At 47.1% G+C, this 16,839-nt stretch overlaps 1 protein-coding gene across 1 annotated transcript in view; it reads right to left on the bottom strand.

The window, feature by feature from the left end:
• Window positions 1-1,360: 1,360 nt before the first annotated feature.
• POLR3A (RNA polymerase III subunit A) overlaps window positions 1,361-16,839 on the bottom strand; it is a 54,193-nt gene continuing 38,714 nt past the window's right edge. Inside the window, exons 22-31 of the mRNA XM_054435255.2 lie at window positions 11,839-11,925; window positions 11,669-11,751; window positions 10,936-11,106; window positions 9,970-10,063; window positions 9,684-9,776; window positions 8,415-8,579; window positions 7,917-8,081; window positions 7,183-7,314; window positions 5,899-6,031; window positions 1,361-3,368 (exon numbers count right to left, since the gene is read on the bottom strand). Of these exons, the coding sequence (XP_054291230.1) occupies window positions 3,220-3,368; window positions 5,899-6,031; window positions 7,183-7,314; window positions 7,917-8,081; window positions 8,415-8,579; window positions 9,684-9,776; window positions 9,970-10,063; window positions 10,936-11,106; window positions 11,669-11,751; window positions 11,839-11,925 (1,272 nt within the window). The 3' untranslated portion in view covers window positions 1,361-3,219. The remainder of the gene's footprint in view (window positions 3,369-5,898; window positions 6,032-7,182; window positions 7,315-7,916; window positions 8,082-8,414; window positions 8,580-9,683; window positions 9,777-9,969; window positions 10,064-10,935; window positions 11,107-11,668; window positions 11,752-11,838; window positions 11,926-16,839) is intronic.

Below are 16,839 nucleotides of genomic sequence, written 5' to 3'. Positions count from 1 at the left end.
TTACAGGCACGCACCACCACACCCAGCTAATTTTTCTATTTTTAGTAGAGACGGGGTTTCACCATGTTGGCCAGGCTGGTCTCCAACTCCTGACCTCAGGTGATCCACTCGCCTCGGCCTCCCAAAGTGCTGGAATTACAGGCGTGAACCACCGCGCCTGGCCAGATGTATTAACATCTGATTCACCTGTTGTGTTTACTGCTGCACCCCTAATACCTAGAACAGTGCCTTGGAAGTAGCAAGCCTTAAATCTTTGTTGAATGAATAAAAGTTAAGCTATGCACCTGATCCTGGCCAGATGGCCCTTCAGACTCCGGACTTGAGTCCTTTCAGCACCTCCTACTGGGGCTGGATTAGCTGCATCTCAGAGGGTACTTTATTTCCTACATTTCTAAGTCACAGGGATGGGGGTAACTGGGACATTCACTGTTGACCTCCAGCACCCGAAGAGGTGAGCTCCTGGCAGGGGTTGGTTCTCATTCTAGGAGTTAGAGCTCATACAAGGCCAATGTCCTTTTTCACAACCCATAAGGATGATTCTGCTATAGTTTTAGATAGCGCAAATATTTCCTCTCTTGGGTTTTGGTTGAAAAATAAAGAGGTCTGCCAACAGACAGCAAAAATCAAGAAAAGTAAACATACAATGCCAGGTTCAATCAGACATGAATCAATGCGAATACACATGGATAAACCCTGAAATAGAAACATGGCACCATAGTTTAACTGACACATATATATACTGAGAGAGTCCAGAATGTCTCTCCCACCCCTAAAGTGCTGAACATAGCAGGGAGCTGTAACTGAGTCAGGAGCTATTTTAATCTCCCTTGTAAAAAAGACATAAAAATGGCAAAGAACTGGACAGACTGCTAGTCAAGAATATGTAACTATTCATGGATGAGATGGAATTCACACGTATTTTTATTTCTTCCAAGCAGGTACAGAGACTCAAATGTAACCCTTTGAGCTCTCATGCTTGAGGATGTGCTACTACCTGGCCTTTGAGCTCTGTGCTGGCATAAAGCCCAAGGCCTGGGCAGGGCAGATGATCAAAGCAGGGAGAATTTTAACACCAGTCATGGGACACAGTGGGGAGCACAAACAGTAGGGTTTATCAGGCAATGCTGTTGATGTTGATAGTCCTAGCAAGGCTGGCAGTTCCAGGAGGAGGATCAGCACCTCCAGGACGTATGACTTCCCATGGGTGATGTGATCCTTCACATAACCATTCTGCTCCAAGGTCTGCCTTGTTCCCAAGTGCTATATGCTGATCCGCACCCATCACAATCACACACGTCTCACACAGACTCCAGACTCTGCAGCGCCCAACTGAGTACTCACTAAAGCAAGGTGAGGCTCCTTGGCAGTGCCATCTTTATTATTCCCAGCCACAAGTTATAGCCACAACCTCTCTTCCATTTAAAGTGTGTGTCACCTGCAGAAGAAAACAGGTGCCGGAGTTCCCTCCCATGATTCAATTCCACCCTCCCCTGGCCTTTGCACGGATCCCAGTGGTCCTGACTTGGATCAGGCCTACAGTTTATTTCCCAGGCATGCTTCCAGGAAGGCAGTTGGGGTTCAGGGTACCCCTTTATGGCTCTTCCCAGGTTACATGAGAACTGATGATCTCGGTGGGGTCTCAAGTAGAAGCCCTGAATTAGTGTTCATTAACAAACTTAATCCTCTGTCCTAAACCAGGCTCTAGCTCAATTCAAAGATAAAGGGGGGTTAAACATTAAGAAAAATGGCATTTTTTTTTTCTCACATCACTGATACCCCAAGAGAAGTTAATAGGTCTACCTTGTAGATGCAGGGAAATCAAAAGGTCAAACTACAATTTTTTATAAAAATTAATTAATTTTTTTTTACGTTTAATTTTTTTTTTTTTTTGAGACAAGGTCTTGCTTTGTTGCCCAGGCTGGAGTGTAGTGGCACGATCTTGGCTCACTACAACCTCCACCTCCCAGGCTCAAGTGAACCTTCCACCTCAGCCTCCCCAGTAGCAGGGACAACAGGCATGCGCCACCATGCCTGGGTAGTTTTTGTATTCTTTGTAGAGAAGGGGTTTCGTCATGTTGCCCAGGCTGCTCTCGAACTCCTGGGCTCAAGCGATCTGCCCTCCTCGGCCTCCCAAACTGCTGGGATTATAGGTGTGAGCCACAGCACCCAGCCCAAACTACAAATTTTAATAGAATTTTAAACCCAACCACTGGCCAAAAATCACTCAGGTCAAGAATTCCTAATCCACAATTACATCAGTAGGAAGGGAAAGCACTCATTCTAACACAGATCCAAGAACCAATGGCTACCCCGGGTACCTTAATAGCATCAACTCAGAACTTAAAAAATCAACTAGAGATCATCCAAGGAACATAAGCATAATTCTACAAAAAACCATCTCATCCCCATTGCAGCAGGCCCCAAACTCCAGTGAGGCTTCCATAGGCCATGGAGAATGGGTTTGGCTCTTGTCACAGGGTAGAGCCCCATGATAGGGGTCTGAGGTAGATGAAAACAACAGGGTAACCAGGGGCATCTACAGAAGATGTTACAGAGCTGCCTGGGCCTCATGACAGTTGCAGCTCAGTTATAAATCCCAGACGGCTCTATTTGCTTAAACCAGTTTTTCCAGTGACGCTTACATGCTGACTTTCTTGGTTTCTATAGATGCTTGGTTTCAAAAATAAAACTAAAATAACAAAAATTCCAAATCCCTCAAATGGAACAAATAAATAATAGTAACAATATTTACATGAGTATGTCACATTGAGAGATTCCAGCACGACCAAGGAATGGAAAATCCAAGAACGTGCCCTGGCCTGTGCGGGGCTCAGGCCTGGCTCACCGTCAGGTGTGAAGACACCATGGGGAGCCGACGGATGTATGCAGTGAGCTGGGATGGACCATGACACCTGGCTGGGCCTTAAGTCCAGGGAGGCAGGGTGTGCAGGAGCTGTGGGGCCGTCTATAGATTAGGTTTCAAGCAAGCAAACAATAAAACCCTCAGCTCTCCCGAGCAGCGTGGCACAGTCAGGGTCACTGGTGTGAGCTGTGCCCTATCAGAGGAGAAGCTGCTCCTGGGGATGCCAAGGGGGCTTCTCTGATTGCTGGCATAGGTGGGGACCTCAGAACCCCCGTCCCAGGGAGCACAAAACTCTTCACATCAGCTGGAGACAGGACAAGGAGTCAAGGTCAGGCATGGTCCCCTCTTTCCTTGGACTATGTGACAAGGGGGATGTGGAATTCATTTGTGTCGAAGATCAGGGGTCTCTTGGGAGGGTTTGGGTCCCTGTCAGCCTTGTGAAGCAGCTTGAAGAGCCCGGTTCCAATGTTCATTGGGATTCCCATGATGATGCACTCAGACACCCCTGAAACCAACCAGAATGAACATCAGAGAGCCTCTAAACACAAGATACGTTTTCAGGAAGAAAGACTATTGGCTTAAGTATCAGAAAATTAGGATGTGAGTCCCAGCGCCACTCCACATCAACTGATTGAACTTTGGCAAATCCCTTTCCTTCCCATTTAAAAAGGGTGGCTGTGGAGTGCAGATGGGGGGATTCTGCACTTTCAGGGAAGGGCAGGGCTTGCTCACAGCCCAGGAGCTTGTTGGAGACAGAGTCAGCTCCTCCAGTTCTCCTCTCCCACCTGAGCCAAAGGCACCCTGGGAGGGCCCTGCCTTTGAGAACACAACTTAGCAAGAATACTGAAGGATGCTCAGGAAACTCTAAGTTTGCCACCCAGTGCTTCCTTAACTTAGAGCCTCCAAGAAAAGCAAACAACTGGGACAGTAGTGAGCAGAATACAATCCCCTTGGAAACTGCAGTAGGCAGCTGTTAGCTGTGCTCAGGTGAAGGGGCCAGGCCAGGCTTAAGAGCATCTGAGCCTTGATGATCTACAGCCCTGATGAGAAACACCCAGAAGGCAGGGCACCTATAGAGTTACAGGATCAAGGGGGTGGTGCAGATTCTTTCTCCAAGCCCCATGTCAACCTGGCATAAGGCTTGAGTCTACGATGAGCAAGCAAATGGCTACTGTGTTGTAGACTTTGTGCTAACAAGGAACCGGAGAGGCAAAAAACTAAATTAAAGACCAACACGCAATGAGGGCGAACACTGGATTACAATGTGCTGAAGGACCAGGAGGAGGGGAAAACTTCAAATTGGGGGTGGGGTGGCAGTGCCAGGCAGTCTAGGAGATTGGTGGTGGAGAAAGGTGGTGGTGTGTGGGGCCGCAGAGCTGCAGCAAAAGCCCAGTTTCCAGGTGTCAGGCTTGAATGCTGGGTCTCAGTCCTGTTGTCAGGCAGACTTGCTCTTCTCTTGGCCTTGGGCTTTCTTCCAGTCTTCCGTGTACCTCCCTCTCGCCCCACTCTAACTGCTGCTCCTTTTCTTTTCCCTTCATGCTCGTTTTTTTTTTTTTTGAGACAGAGTCCTGCTCTGTTGCTCAGGCTAGAGTGCAGTGGTGCGATCTCACCTCACTGCAACCTCTGCCTCCCAGGTTCAAGAGATTCTCCTGCCTCAGCCTCCCGAGTAGCTGGGATTACAGGCGCCTGCCACCGTGCCCAGCTAATTTTTGTATTTTTTTTAGTAGAGACGGGGTCTCACCATCTTGGCCAGGTTGGTCTTGAACTCCTGACCTCGTGATCCACTCACGTTGGCCTCCCAAAGTGCTGGGATTACAGGCGTGAGCCACCGTGCCCGGCCCACGCTTGTTTTTTAATTTTAAAAATATTTAAATAGACACGAGTTCTCACTATGTTGCCCAGCCTGGCCTCAAACTCCTGGGCTCAACTGATCGTCCTGCCTCAGCCTCCCGAGTAGCTGGGACGATAGCAACACCATGCCCGGCTCTCACCCTTCTTTATCTTAAAGAATTATGTAATATTTATTTCCCTCCATCTCCAATCCCTGTCCCTTCTGAAAAGAGAAAGAGTTAATCTTAGAGGCAAAAAATAGGTATATACTCTAATGATGCCAATCTGTACAAGAGCAGGAGGTGAGAGAGCAAAGGGCTACTGGGAAGCAGAGCTCTGGCCTGGAAACAGCAGCCAGACTTGGAATCCCTGTGTGGGCCTGACTGGCGTGTGCCTGACTGGCGTGTGCCCCGGGGCAGGTTGCTGGCCCTTTCGAATCCCAGCCCCTTACCAGCTCTCACCCCAGGCCTGCAGGGTCTTCCTGTGGAATCAGAAAGGCTCGAGCAAAGCTCAGCAGTCACTGCTGGTCTCACGGAAGAGGCAGGGAAGCCAGACATTGGGGAGAATTCCCCTCGTGCTCCCTCTCCCCTAGGCCAGCACAGCTCCATAAAGCCATGTTTTGTTGAGTGGCGGGGATGAAGCATGGTGCAGAGCAAGGCTCTACTGGTAGACTCGACAGCAAGTGAGGTCACCTTGGTCTTCTGACTTGTCAAAGGGCTTAATATCCACACCCCATGGGTGGGTTGAGATACTTGGCACATATGGTGTCTGGCACAGGGGTTCAGCAGGCATCGATGGCCATCTCCCAAGGACAGTAGGACATTCTGCTCTGCCCAGTGCCCAGCCAGTATCCCCTCCTGTCAGCCCTGGTGTCACACACAGGGGTCAGAATCAGTGTGGCTGACTACAAAGTCAAGGGCTAGAAAAATTCTTACACGCCCAGGGATGCTCTTTGCTTCATGGACCAAAAACCATCTGTGCTAACAGAGGGAAGTCATCCAACAGATGTAAATGGGGATGCAGGATGCTACGGTCAGGCTTTGGAGATAAAAGATCCAGCAGTTCCAATTCGTGTCTATGACATTATTCTTAAAAAAATAAACACTCTGCCACTCAGTTTCTTTCATTCCCTTAGAAGCCTAGCCATGGTCTAATTCGTAAATAGTAAAGGCCTTTGATGCTGTTCATAGAAACATCAAACCTACCACACACGGAGTCCTTCTGCCCGAAGTAGGCAGCGTCAAAGAGATGATCAGCCGTCTTCTCAAAGGAGGCCAGCATCAGCACACTCTCCTTCATCTTGGCCAGGCCAAACCTAGTGATGCCCAGGACTTCACCCTGCGTTAAGGGAGAAAGAGTCACGGTGGTACTCACACCAATGGCAAAAGCTCGAAACCAAAGCACGGTGCACCTTCAATACAATCAACAAAAATCCTCCAAGACCCAACATCAGGTGTGAAAGGCCCTGGGGAGCTATGGTCCGCTCTCTGTGTCCCACTGAGGTGGTCAATCGTCGGCAACATGGAACTTCACACTCGCATCCAGATGCCATCGGAACAAAGAAGAATTGAGAACTAGAATTCAGAGACTAACTTTAAAAAAGGGGAGTATTTCTGAAGAGATTTCTTATGGCTTAAAGAACTAAAAATAAAAAGAATGTAAAAACCTCAAGTATGAAGAGAATTAATTAAATTTAGGTAATTCTACTCAAAGGAATATTGTGCCATAATTTTAAAAGTATATTTATTAAAACCATGAAACAAGATGGAAAATATTTGTGATGTTAAACAAAAAGTCAGAACAAAAACTGCATGCACGGTTTCCTGCGACTAAAGTAAAAGATGCATAAAGAATAGGACTTCACAGAAGACTTCGAACCGACAGCCTCAGGGTGGTAGGAAATGGGCCATTTCCCTCACCTGGTTTCTAAATATTCTGTAATACACTATCGACTTGCTTGGGGAAGCTTTATGAAAACCCGCTGCCCTAAGGCACAGCTAGAGGGACATACGTTTTTTTTGGAAGAGAAAAAAAAATCAAAACAACCAACCCACCTCAGCCTCCTGCCTCCAACTTCAGATCATGTTAACTTATTTTTTCCTGGGAATGGCTACAGAAGAGTGATGGATGGGTTTAATGAGAAAGAAACACCTCAACTTGCCATGGGACTCTCTGGGCTTTGGCAGTGGCTAATTTTGCTTTAGGATGGATGACATTCAGGATGAGGACGGAACCAAGCTCCAGCTCTCTTCACTCCACCAACTGGGTGTGAGTTTGCCATGAGGCTGTAACTCTCATACTGGGATTTCACCAGGACACTCAGCCTGACCAGCATACTTTGGTTTTTGAGCAATGTTCACATCGTATTTTCTCTCTATGATGGTCCTCATAGCAGCGTATTCTACATGTCTTAGAAACTCCATAGGCTTATTCTCCTGAAAGTGAGTTTCGGGATGCCCAGGCAGCCCGGGGGCCTCCTGCCCACATACCTTGTAGGTCATGAGGTCGGAGAGCAGCATCACGTGCCTCCTGTCGATGCTCATGCCGTGGTTCACCATGGTGTACTGGATTTCATTGATGATCGTTGTCCGGGCGGCCTCGATGCCCAGAGTTTTCTCCACCTACAGAGAGCCAGGAATGAGCAGAAGCAGCCCCTTCCGGGAGGCCACTGCAAATTCTCTCCACTTTCTCCCCTGCCCTGCAGTTTCAAAGCAAACCCTGTGCTGTTTTCCAGAAATGGATTGCTGGGCAATTTTTAGTTGCAGACCCAGGGCAAACGGGATGGTCAGAGAAGTATGCTGGGAGGCCGGGCACAGTGGCCCATGCCTGTAATCCCAGCACTTTGGGAGGCCGAGGCAGGCGGATCACGAGGTCAGGAGATCGAGACCATCCTGGCTAACATGGTGAAACCCCATGTCTACTAAAAATACAAAAAAAAAAATAATTAGCCGGGCGTGGTGGTGGTTGCCTGTAGTCCCAGCTACTCGGGAGGCTGAGGCAGGAGAATGGCGTGAACCCGGGAGGCAGAGCTTGCAGTAAGCAGAGATCACGCCACTGCACTCCAGCCTGGGCAACAGAGCAAGCTTCCATCTCAAAAAAAAAAAAAAAATATATATATATATAAATAAATAAATAAAAAAGAAGTATGCTGGGAACCAGTGGACTGCAGATGGCACAAGGAAGACAGCCTAACCCTAAGGCGACCCCGTGGGCTGAGTGGTACCTCATAGGTGTTATTGGAGGTGGTTCGGGTGCCCTTCACACCGTGCGTGGCCATGACTGCCCGCAGGTTATCACCTTCCACCAGAAGCTTGTACTTCTCCTTTCCACTCTGCTCGTCAATGTGGATGACAGCTCTGGACACCTCTGGAATGCCCTGCACCACCACCTAGATTCAGAGACAGAGAAAGCTGTGAGGACAGGGTGAGCCATGCCCTGGGCTGATCACCTTGATCACCCCAGCTTTCAGCAGTGGTCATCTGTGACACACTAGAGGTAGTTTTAGGGATAAGGGAGAACAGAAGTTGTTCAGGGGACTGCACCTCATCCTAACATCAGTTTTTTGATAGAACAGAGAGGAATCTAACAGACTAACTCCTTGGGGATAAGGCCAAGAAGAAATGAAGAAATGGGACTAAGTGACAAAGTCCTTAGGTCCCAGCCCTGGGTGTCACACCACAGGGAGATGCTGGGTCTCCATGAGAAGCGACTTCTGTTTCACCTTGGGGAGATCCTCTTTCAGGAACTGCAGCACGTAGTACATGGAGCTCTTGCTGTTCTCTCTGGGGGTGACACACACCACAGCCTCACCGTGAACAGCCACGTCACCGGGCTTCACACGGAGCTTGGATGTGCAGATGGAATATCTCACTGTCTCAGCGTTCACCTGCAACATGGCCAGGTGTAGGTGTTACTGATTCCAGTGTTTTTCTTCGTTTATTTCATTATTGCCCCTCTAAGAAATCCTTTTAGTCAGGTTCGTTCTAAGCACCCCCCACCCGCACCATGAAATTAATACCATAGATATGCTACATATCTGTTTTATGTACTATATGTGTATATATATCTGTGCTTTATTCATAAAGAGTAGTTTTTTTCACCCACAACAAAATATTTGCCCTTGAAAATTCATGCTCAGTTCATGGCAACACACGCAGCCTCTGTGGGAAGCTCTAGGGAGGCTGGAGGTTGGAGGCCAGGCTAATTAAAAGCTTCCATGGGGCCTCCCCTTTACCTGACACTTTCACAATGGTTCATGTGCTATGTTCCTGGATACAACTCATCTCTTCTGCAAAGGAGCCACAAGGCAGGCAGCAAGAGACAGGCTAGAGAAATCCCTAAACTGGAAAGCGGGTTGCTGCATTTCAGAGTCAACTGTTATATGGGTAACATATGAACTTGATGCGTGAGAGAACGAGTTGACAGAATGTGTTTTAAGGGCTAGTACAGCTTTGACTACCCGAGAGAAAGAAGAGGGTGTCGGGAAGTTACTCAGTTTGCACCCCAAGTTGGTCTGTTTGTGAGAAAGGCTGATCAGCTTTCAACTGTTTCCTATTACCCATGCATGCCAGTTTAAGAAGCCAGGTTAATCTCCCCATCTAAAAACATTTACTGAACTTCCTAGGCTAGCTGCCATGCTGGGCGCTGGGGACCCACAGATGAGTAAGACACAGCGAGCCCTAGGGTCCTTCCAGACACTGGGAAGAGGGACAACAAGACCACTTATCATAATACCGTGTCACAGTGAACTGGTATTGCAGTCTGCACAAAATTTCAACTAATTTTCTGTGTGTCTTTAGATGGGTATATTTGTATCAAGGTCAGGTTTAGAAAGAAAATGTGAGGGGACAACAGAATCACAAAAACCAGAAACCGAACAGAAGGTTCTGCAATGCTTCCTCTGTCTTGCTTAGCTCTTGCCCTAGTTTATCAGTACCTATCTTGGGACTAACAGGATGACTTCCTCTCTACATTTAATTATGTGACTCACTTCCAGTCTCAGAAGCCTAATCCGTTCCAGGGAGAGCTTGACGAGAATAAAGCAGTCATCAGGAAGAAACACTTCTTCAATATACTCGGAAATCTGGAGTGTCAAAAGATCAGACTGTTAATCAGCCGCTTTCCCCTTTCCTAAGAGCACGCGACTGCTTGCTTTTTTTGAAGAGCTTGAGTAGTGTGGATGCCACAGACTAGTCAATAGATGGCAGCTGATTTTTACACTTCCTTGCAACATTGCTGAGCTAGTTTTCTTGTTATCAATAGGGATTTCTTCTTACCTCTCCCAAGAGGGTTTTCTCAATTCTCCCTTTCACGAGGCGAGCATAATCCGCGTCATCATCCTTGTCTAGCTGTGCTGTGATAATTGGAGTGCTGTTGAGAAGCAAAGGAAAAATGGCACTAGCACAAGGGAGGAGCCTATTTGAAGACCACTGCTTTGTTAAACCCAAGCGCTATTTAGAATCATAATGTTACTAGCAACCCCAGTTTACTGAGCAAGCTCTGCCTCCCAGGTTCATGCCATTCTCCTGCCTCAGCCTCCGGAGTAGCTGGGACTACAGGCGCTCGCCACCACGCCCAGCTAATTTTTTGTACTTTTAGTGGAGACGGGGTTTCACCATGTTAGCCAGGATGGTCTTGATCTCCTGACCTCGTGATCTGCCCGCCTCAGCCTCCCAAAGTGCTGGGATTACAGGCGTGAGCCATTGCGCCCAGCCGAGTATCTTTCATTTAATGCTACATATTATCATTTTGTTAAATATAGGTCATAGGTAAAAATCATTATTTTTGTCATCAAAGGCATTGTAATACATTTCTATTTCTTCTAGCCTTAGATCAACTAGAAATCCCATCATGAAATCACCAGGGGCTCACAGAATATGACCACAGGGCAAGTGGCAGACACTTCAGTCAGGCCTAGTTAGGCTGGAATAATGACATCAAAAGGATGAAATCTCCACTGACACATTGCTCCAATTTTTCCCGTCATTTTTAACATTTTCTCTCTTCATGTTACTTGTGGCCATAACAAAACCATTGCTTCTATTTTGACTGTATCCAGTTTAGACTTTTTCTTGAGTTGCTTTTTTAAAAACCAAAATAGGATTAACACAACAAGCATGCCACCCAGAATTTGAGACACAGTCCTATGAGGATATCACACATATGCATGTGACACGAGGATCATTGTTTCTCAGGAAACAGGACAGGCATGTGTGGAACAAGAGGGAAATGAAAGCAGGCACCTGATGGCCTTGGAAGCGTTGATGATCTCTTTAATCCGGGGCACGCCCAGGGTGATGTTCATGGAGGCCACGCCTGCAAAGTGGAAAGTCTTCAGGGTCATCTGGGTGCCTGGCTCACCAATGCTCTGGGCACACAGAGCGCCCACTGCAGAACCTGGCTCCATCTGTGCCCTAGAAGGCAAAGGTATGGATGAGAATGCAGCATGCCAAAGAAAAGTCCAGCAAAACTGCTGGGGAGAGGCTTCTGGTTATCACCTTTCAACAGAGAATATAGATCCTATTAGGGTCGGGAAGGGTATGTTTGTGACAGAGAAAAAGCCTGGCGTAGACCAGAAATAGGTGCACACAGGGGAAAGTAATGGTCAGAGAGGGGGCAGCAGTGCAACTCAATTCTGCATGGCTGCTTGTGGTCAGCATGTAATGGATACAGAAAATCTAAGTGGTCTGCTAACCAATGGTACTGACGGCAAACAGAGCAGTGGCATCTGCCATATTCGTTAGCAGTTTCCCCATGGAGAGAAGACACTAAGAAATTTCCTTGCAATTATTTCTGTATCTTGGAGCATTCAGCCTGGCAATTCATCAGACCCCCCTAGAGAAAATGTGACAGAATCTGATCAAATACTGGCAGTTAACAAGTGAGCTGGTGCAGGGTTTTGTACACATGGGGAAACAGAAGGGATACGTGAGACCTACGTGGATGACTGTCAGTCCAAGACAAAAGCATCCCTACCTCATGTACTTGTCCCTACAGGTCTCCAGAAACTTTTCTACTTGGGTGGGGGTGATGCGGTCCAGCTGGTACAGCACACGGGGCTGGGAGAATACAAGCCAAGCACAGAGTTAGGGCCGGCAGCACCTGCAAACAGCTCGGGGTTCTAACGCGTCTTGGAGGGATATTACCTCTGTTGTGCCGTTATCATTGATGCCATATTTATCTCTGGTTTTCTTGATCTTCTCAGAGACTCCCTTAATGAATTTTTTTATTTCCTGAAAGATTACACAGCAAACATCATTTGTAAGTTTCACAGTCATGCAGATGACATAATTCATTTCATAAACCTCAGTTGTATATGACAAGTCCATCATATTTTAGTGTTAGCTCCATATATAGTATAAACGACCCAATCTGGATACTGCTTCTACTACGAAGTGGTTTTCCAAAGAACACACCACACTGTCCATACCCCAGACACACACTCCATTGGTTAATGTGTCTCTAAGGCCTTCTCCTCCAACTGCTTTCATGGCACTACCTACAGAGACCACAAAGTGCGTGGGAGCCTTCGTTCTTGCTCTCCCACGTGCCACGAGGGCTATAAGAACACAGCTTAGGACAGGTACAACTGAAGCATTTATACTCTTCTTCTATAGATTAATTTTTGAGGGTTTCTTCTGAAGGTGTTATGATCAGTTTAAATACTACCAACTAAAGCATAGCTTTGTTGACAGTAAATGCATTTCAAACACATTTTGAGCTTACCTTCATTTCAAAGAAAACACTCCCCAAACCCAGCTTATCTTTTCCCCTCTGGTAACCACCTCTCCCCACAGGCCTAGGCCTACACTGTCTTCCCACACACAATTAGAAGTCTGTAAGGATTCCTGGAAACCACTGTCAAAGCCAGATGTGAAGCATCAGTATATGCTGCGATTCCCACTGTATTTAAGAACAGCACTCTCAGCCCCAGGAGGATGACCAAGTACAGTAAGTAGAAGGTGAAAAATACACAGGTAGAAGATCAGAGCTGGGCTAGAGACTACAGCCCTGACTCAGGTTTTCTGGCAACCACTCAAATGGGTAAAACTATCTGTTTTAGGATTTACAGTGTGTCTGTGAAATAGACCCAGCCCATCACCACTCCTAAAGCCAGGATCAGCCAGCACCTTCTCCTGGAGAGTGCTCACAGGGAAGGAGCACTTACAGAGGAGCGGTTAACATCCTGCTCACAGTGGGTCAATCATCACGGGCTACAGACTGGCTCTTAAAGAAATTCTCAGGGTGAGCTGATGGCACCTGCCATGCAGTAGCAACCATCCTCCAGAGGCCATTATCCTGCCATCCTGGGAGCTGGCATCGGCTGCTCTGGTGTGGCCTAGGGACGGGATAGTCTCTGAGAATATGGGGAAGAGGAGATAGACTACCCCTCCTTTGTAGCAGCAAGGAAATCACAGTGGCGGTAAGCTTGAATGGCACTCTGGCCAAATGCAGGCATCCAGCTGCTCTGTGTGTCTGGATGAGTACAGATGCCCACACATGGCGGACAAGCAGCTTGAGGGCAGACTGCATACTGTGGTGGCCGAGAAGCCTCGTGAGGTTCTGTTTCTTGATTCTAGGGTAGGCTGAGGGTCCCCCAGAGAGAAGGCCAGCATGCCCTGCCCAAAGTGCACTCAGCCTGTTAAAAGGCTGAAAATGCCGAAGCCTGAACCAGGAGCCCATTTTTGCAAAAATAAAATCCTATAAGGTACCCACAGACAGCTTAAGACTTCCTAGCCCCATTCTATCCTAACCTTGCAAAAAGAAATCTCATTAGCCTCCTAACTAGCCATTTCTAGTTACTATCCTTTCTACAAGCAAACCGCTAGAACTTTACGTTCTTGTTAAAATAGCCTTAGCATCTGTGTCCACATGGTCTTATGCCTTTCCCAGCCAGCTGCTGCCCAGCTTGGCAAGACCTCCCTGTGAGGTGGCATGGCTTTAGCCCCACCACCCTAGAGCAGAAGGCACTGAAGGCCTGAATGAGGTCGGCGCTTGGCCAAGGCAACCAACCTCTCCGTGAAGTCAGATGCTTTCTTCAAAGTCTTTTCTCTGAACAGGGGTTTCTTCAATGTAATCTTTGCCTACTGGGAAATTCTGTCTGTCTCCCAGGAGCCCAGGCGGCCAAGGGGCTACCTCGGGGGCCCATCACATCCTGGCCGTCAGTTCCCATGAATACTGCTTTCTCATGACTGTCTGTGTTGGCCCACTCTCTTTCTTCCCACTGAGAAAGTGCAGAGGCCCACGAAGGGTGACCCTGCAGCCCAATCATTGTTTTACATAGAAAGGGTTTTTTATTTAAGAAGTTTTACCAGCTAGGTGCGGTAGCTCATGCCTGTAATCCCAGCACTTTGGCAGGCTGAAGCGGGTGGATCACCTGAGGTCAGGAGTTGGAGACCAGCCTGGCCAACAAGGTGAAACCCCATCTCTACTAAAAATACAAAAATTAGCTGGGCATGGTGGCACGTGCCTGTAGTCCCAGCTATTTGGGAGGCTGAGGCAGGAGAATCACTTGAACCCAGGAGGCGGAGGTTGCAGTGAGCTGAGATTGTGCCACTGCACTCTAGCCTGGGCGACAGAATGAGACTCTGTCTCAGGAAAAAAAAAAACCAAACTTTTATTAATTCGCAAGAACTTTAGAGTTCTCAAGAAACTCTTTTTAAAGAGAAACTCTCCTGATTCCTTGTTATTAATGATGAGTCTGACACCATGTTTTCAGATACAGTTACCTTTTGCAAACCAGAGATGAAAAATAAAGCTGGAGAGGGCAGTGGGACAACCTCTCCTGGCATGGCTCTAACAGAATATTCAAAGGCATTTGCACTTGCTGCCACTGAATTTTTCCTCTATATATTCAGTATAAGAGGGGGCTTTGCCTGGCAGTGGCTGGGTCCTTTTGAGAAAGGTCCCGAAAGCCCTCTTGGCCCAGATGTTGCCATTTGATCACCAGTTGTTAAAAGCTGCCTTACCTGTTGGCACGGGAAAAACATGAGCAGAACCTAAGGCCAAGCCTTAGACCCAGAAGGTTTTCATCTGCAAGGCACTGTGCACACATAGGGAGTAAAAATAACACACCTAAAACAATCTGCCGGCTTAGGCACTGGGAATGACATAGCTCAGCTTTCACCCCAATGGACACACTTCCTGTGGGTTTGCTGAATGACTTTCCCTACACAAAGGTTCTGGAAATCAGGTTTAAAAATAAAAAAAGAAAAACAGCTCACTTTCTGGAAATGAAAACTGAAACAATCTGCTAAAAATTCACACTGAGTCAACCCATGCATACTAGAGGGAATGAACTCACAACATGGCTATTGGCAGGCAATTCATCACACGATTAACCAGAAGTTAGCGTCTCATGCTCCACAGCAGGCCTATTTGCACGGGCATTCTCCTCTGGCAGGGACCTGGGTTCAATGCCACTCAGGAGTGCCTCTGTCACCTCAGCTCTGATATGGGCTAGGGCTGGAGAACATTTCACGGGCTCAGACACATCTGTTCTGGCTAGTGGATTTTGGACCCTCTCAGCAAATCTGAGCTCATCAGATTGTGAGCTGCCAGTGGCAAGGACATGTTTAGTCATCCTTGCATCCCCAGGATCTGTGGACTGTGTGACATATGGTGAGTGCTAAACCAGTGCTCACTGAATAAACAAATGCTGCCGGGTAGGAGGTCACCTGTGTTAAACCTTTTCAAGGGCAAGAAAGGAACCAGTCCAAAGCAAAGCAATGTTTGCCAGAACCGGGACAGAAACCTGCTCTCTCTGGTGCTGGCAAATGCTGGGGTGCTGCTGGAGTGGGCCCTTTCTGTTGGCGTTCACAGCATGCTAAGTACGTTACCTCGTTATAGCTTTCATAACCTGTTTCAGTTAAGGTCTTCGAGGACAAACAGATAAATACGTAAACATGAGAGTGAAGAAAAACCAAATTACAACTCTAATTTGTTAGTTAAAAAAAAAGAATAAGAAAGCCTTTGGAGGAGCAAAACAGACAAAGGCACCCAGCCTTGCCACACTCCTGATTTTAAAATCTGGAAGAGTCTCTTTTTCACCTTTCACACCTTGACACATGAACACAAGAAGCAAGGAGCTTCCTTAACACAAATATTCTTATTTAAGCTTCACTCGCTGTTTTTATTTTTGATCTACTGAAAGAGATACATTCTTCTTTGGCCTGCTGATCTTGTGCTACATTTGAATTACTATTTAGTACACAAAGGAAACCATTTACTGATTTCTGTATCCCTTTGCTTTTGATCCTAACCATGATCCTAACATGAAGGAGCTGCCTGAGCAGGTCAGAACCATAAAAAAAAACAAAAAACAAATGAGCCAAAAAACCTTAAGAGGGTATCAAGGTAACAGCTCCCTGGAAGAATAGAAAAGGCTGATTCAATGGATTTTTGATCCACAATACAGCAAAAGAAAGAGCAGTTTAAAATAAATGGTATCAAAACAAGACTACTAGTACTAATAATTATTGGGATTCAGAATGATTGAGGGAAGAGTTGGCTCACAGGATAGAGTAGGTAGTAGGCTGGTGTTAGGGACAGCGCTCAAACAAAATCAGCATTTTTCTTCTAAAAGGGGAAAAAAACATTTTTCTTCTAATAGGGAAATGGCTTGAGTGAAAGACATAAACTAAGAAAGTCATGAGATAAATTCTGCATGTTGGCTGGTGAGATTTTGCCTTGGCCATTTTTGAATGACTGCCTGTCATTTTTTTTTTTTTTTTGAGATGGAATCTTGCTCTGTTGCCCACGCTGAAGTGCAGTGGTGCCATCCTGGCGTACTGCAACCTCCGCCTCTCGGGTTCAAGCGATTCTCCTGCCTCAGCCTCCCGAGCTGGGATTACAGGTGCCCGCCACCACGCCTGGCTAATTTTTGTATTTTTAGTAGAGACAGGGTCTCATCGTGTTGGCCAATCTGGTTTCGAACTCCTGACCTCAAGTGATCCACCTGCCTCGGCCTCCCAAAGTGCTGGGATTACAGGCATGAGTCACCACGCCTGGCCCATTCTTGAACTTTCTAACAAAGGAACAACCCTACCTTAAAAAACAAAAACCCAGCTTATAAAATCCACTTGCCAGCCCTTGGCAAACAGAGTTCTTTATGACAGCCAGGCTGGGTGCAGTAGCCAGCACCTGGC

This window comes from Pongo pygmaeus, chromosome 8 (assembly GCF_028885625.2).
Source record: "Pongo pygmaeus isolate AG05252 chromosome 8, NHGRI_mPonPyg2-v2.0_pri, whole genome shotgun sequence".
Taxonomy (NCBI): domain Eukaryota; kingdom Metazoa; phylum Chordata; class Mammalia; order Primates; family Hominidae; genus Pongo; species Pongo pygmaeus.
This window is presented reverse-complemented; position numbering and strand designations above follow the sequence as displayed.